This window comes from Engraulis encrasicolus, unplaced genomic scaffold, assembly GCF_034702125.1.
Source record: "Engraulis encrasicolus isolate BLACKSEA-1 unplaced genomic scaffold, IST_EnEncr_1.0 scaffold_330_np1212, whole genome shotgun sequence".
In the NCBI taxonomy this organism is placed as follows: domain Eukaryota; kingdom Metazoa; phylum Chordata; class Actinopteri; order Clupeiformes; family Engraulidae; genus Engraulis; species Engraulis encrasicolus.
This window is the reverse complement of record NW_026945622.1, coordinates 11,433-15,768: the sequence shown is the minus strand read 5'-3', so window position 1 is coordinate 15,768 and position 4,336 is coordinate 11,433. Positions and strand designations below refer to the sequence as shown.

General features: G+C 40.3%; 1 protein-coding gene across 1 annotated transcript; it reads left to right on the top strand.

Annotated features, from left to right (window-relative positions):
* Positions 1 to 281: 281 nt before the first annotated feature.
* On the top strand, positions 282 to 4,011 carry LOC134443483 (NLR family CARD domain-containing protein 3; the record flags this gene model as incomplete). The annotated part of the gene is made up of 4 exons (XM_063193252.1): positions 282 to 964; positions 1,228 to 1,401; positions 1,523 to 1,696; positions 3,841 to 4,011. Coding segments are annotated over exons 1-4 (1,202 nt in total), but the record flags the coding sequence as incomplete, so codon positions are not given.
* Between the last annotated feature and the right edge of the window lie 325 nt (positions 4,012 to 4,336).

Below are 4,336 nucleotides of genomic sequence, written 5' to 3'. Positions count from 1 at the left end.
CCAAGAAGAAACTCCAAGGTCTCTTTGACCTTGTGACCGAAATTCAAGGTTTCAGTGAAGAGAACAGAAAAAAGTATTTTGAAAAGGTAATTCCAAACAGATCCAAGGAAATCTTATCACAACTTAGAAAGACAAGAAGCCTCTATATCATGTGCCATATTCCAGTCTTTTGTCATATCACGGCAATAGTGCTGGGAGGAAATCAAGGGAGGCAATGTCAGGAATTGCCCAAAACGTTGACAGAGATGTATGCCCGCTACTGTGTTCTTCAAATAACAAGAATGAATGACAAGTACTCCGAACAAGAAACTGAGATGTGTGCAAAGGCAAAAGAAGAAGAAACTGAGAAAAAGGCAAAAGATGACCTCCTCATTAAACTTGGCAAACTTGCCTTCAAATATCTGGAACGAGACACTCTGATATTCTACGAGAAGGACTTGAGAGATTGTGGCATTGATGAAGAATCAGGAACAATACAAGCAGGACTTTGTACACAGATTTTCAGAGAGGAAGCTGCCGAATGTGGAAGAAACATGTTCAGCTTTGTGCACTTGAGTGTACAGGAGTTCCTGGCAGCCCTTTACATGCTCCACATGCATGCTACTGGCCAAACTAATCTCTTCATGACAACTTGGCCTCAAAAGGTGAAGTGGTTCTTCAATAAATCAAGATTCAACCTCTACAAGGGTTGCCTGGATAGGGCTTTACTGAGTGAGAATGGCCATTTGGATCTTTTTGTGCGCTTCCTTCTTGGACTGGCACCTTTGTTGGAGCCTAAAATCAGGTACCCCCTGAATGTGATTCTACCACATCTGTCAGAGAATGTCAAGGAAATGAGCATCGCCAAAACAGTTGATGACATCAAGAGGCAGATCAATGAGTCAAACTCAACAGAACGGATCATTAACCTCTTCCATTGCTTGAATGAGCTTGGGGACAACTCAATGGTTGAGGAGATTGAAAGGTACTTCCTAAAATAAAATGTAAACTTCATTTGGTTTTACCAGTTATTTTTCTTTAAACCCACTCTGCATAGCTTTACAATAATTATTAGACTGACCAATATTTTCCTTGTACCCCCCACCCCCCCATCTCAATCCTTACAGTACAACGTCATGGAAATCATTAAGTGTTATTATCTCTGCCTTGCACTGTCTGTCTGCATGCTGAATGCTGAGCAGCATGTTTTTTTTGCTTACCCAAAGTGTGTATTTTCTAATAAACCAGATACATGAGCTCATCAGCTGAGAAGAACCTGACGCCGGTCCAGTGCTCAGCTCTGGCTTATCTTCTGCTCATGTCAGCTGAGGTCCTGGAGGAGTTTGATCTGAAGAAATATCTCAGATCAGATGAAGGCCTGCACAGAATGCTTCCTGTAGTTAGCATTGCCCAAAGAGTTCAGTGAGTAATAATTGTTATCAAGTGATGTAGCTTTTGGTACAATTCCTGTTTGTCAGGTACATACTCTACTCATGGCTATAATTGGTATCAAAGTGTTACATTTTGTTTTCCATTTCAACAGGCTAAATCAGTGTCATCTCTCCAAATCAAGCTGTGGGATGGTGGCATCTTCTATTCAAGGGCCACATTCTAATCTGCGAGAATTGGACATGAGTGACAATAACCTTTATGATGAAGGAGTGGAGCTTCTTTGTGAGGGACTGAAAGCCCCACAATGCAAACTGGTTACACTGAGGTCAGTGATTGCATGATAGCACTTATATCAGACTACCATCTGGACAGATATGTATAATTCGGCACAACTCCAACAGCTCCAACGAACTCCAGTGGGTTATGGTTAGCAGTGCTATTTGGGAAGCTTTTTGACTTGAAATTAACTGGACCAGTCAGTATAGCAGGGGTTGATTTTCACTGATATCACTTAGTAGAAAAGCAGATTACAATTGCAACTTGTATCAATGAGTTACTCTTCAATTGTTTTTCAGAGGTGTGCCTAACATAAAGGGAGTGGGGGGTGGGAAGGAGCTGTGGTTGCAGGCTGCTGGGTCATTTAATCTAACCCCAGACTTGTAGAGAAAAAAATATAAAAGTGACCAAAAGAAGAAGTAAATCTTGATCCCATTCTTGTGATAGCAAGGAGATAAACAGAAAAGCATATCTGAAACATGCCCAGATTGGACAATATGGCAGACCAGTTGAGTAATGCACAGAATGGATGCGAGATCTGCTTTATGGTGGACAGTACAGTGTAGGCTACAGCAGGGGTTCCGAAACTTAACCATGTCGAGGCCCCCCATATGCCGATAGATTCCAGCCAAGGCCCCCCTGACACGGGCCGTGCCACACTATTTTTTTCTGTGCACTCTCTTTCACAGCCATAGTCACGGTCTGTGTGTCAGTGCCCCATTGGGATATATAAAGTACAGAATTCAGAGATGAAATAGATTATTATAATGCAGATCTCAACTAAGGGACATAATGTTTAGTTAATTTTTGCTTTTTTGGTGTACATTAATAAATTATTATTATTATTTGCTATACTTCCAACCTTCCGTGGCCCCCATAGCACCCCTTTGCGGCCCCCCAGGGGTCCCCGGCCCCCACTTTGAAAATCACTGGGCCACCTGAATAAATCAAAAAGTTGTTTTTCATTTTTCATTTTTATTTACAACATAGACTACACATGCGTTAAAGTTGACACTGTCAAAGATTTTATCCAAGTTTTCTCTCTTTTTTGTTATGCAAGACTATGTCTCTAAAGTGCAGCATTTCTGTACTACTCATTTTCATGTCCAAAATAATAGTTTAGAACTCTAAGATTGTAATTTAAAAATGCAGTTTTGAGACTGCAATGTAAGGATGTTTTTAATAACTTGTAAGGAATAATAACTGACGCGGTGTCCCGATATGGGGAATAATGGATGACACAAACCAAGTCCAATTTCCCCTTGATATCGGGGCACCTCGAAGGCCGTTATTCCCCTTATCACCTGGTTGTTCAGTTCCATGACACACAAACACACACACACACACACTCACTCACTCACTCACTCACTCACTCACTCACTCACTCACTCACTCACTCACTCACTCACTCACTCACTCACACACTCACACACTCACACACTCACTCACAAGCAAGCTGACAAGTAACCAAGTTACTTCATAGATGGGTAGTGTAGGGAGGATGGTAGTAACATGTCTTGCTAGTCTGGATTAGAGGCATGTATTGGCACATTTATACTCATTTACACATGCAGGTTTCTGTGAAAACAAGATGTTGAGGCAATAACACACTGGTATCAGGTTGAAGATATGCATGATCCTACAAAAACGCTTCCCTGTGATACATTCTACACATCCATCCTATCACAGTACAAAATGGTGTTTGTGTGATCATGTTTTCTCTTGAAGTAATGTGTAAAATCTCTTTACTTATATCTTGCCACAATGATTAAAGTAACTACATTTTTTGTTGTCCCACAAACATGCTTACATACAGTACAGAACATGCTATAAATCTGTATTTATCAGTACAATGTAATGCAATTCACTATACGGTACAATGAGGTCCCATGTTGGCTGTAGGGTGATATTTGGAATAAATATGTAAACTTAATGAAAAGCGGTCTCCTGGTGTGAGGTCTAAAGCTGAAAGGTTTTGTTTTCCCCTGGAGATTGCACTGTTAAAATACTTAATTCACACAGTTGCATTTATCTAACAGTGGGAAGTAGTCCATATATATCAAAAGTTTTTTTTAAAAATGTAGTTTAATTAAATAAAAAAACACAGGTATCATGGTGTGTTGAGGCAAACCACCACGATAGACGTGCATCATTTCACATTGCAATGTGCTGACTCTAGTGTTTCTTTAACAGACTTAATGGCTGTAAGTTCACAGAGAAGTCCTCTAAGGCGCTGGCCGAAGTTCTACAGTCACCAAACTCCCTGACAGAGATGGACCTGAGTGGAAATGACCTGGGGGATTCTGGAGTTCAGCTTCTCTCTAAGGGATTAGCTAATCCCCACTGCAGACTGCAGACATTAAGGTAAATGATTCATCCCTGTGATGAGTTTCTACACAAGATTCCCATAGTTGCCAACACTTTGCTAACAAAATATCCCTGTGATGAGTTTCTACACAAGATTCCCATAGTTGCCAACACTTTGCTAACAAAATAATCAAAAACAGTTTTAAAAAAACATCTATTATCAATTTTATCTCATTTTAACACCAAAACACCACGGATATACCTTTTGCAATGTATTTATAATAATTCATACAGTAGAGGATTAAACTGTGGTATTTGGGGCAACATGCAGTTACTTTTGCAGGTTGTGATACTTGTCAAAGCAAGCAACCTGGCTCTTGCG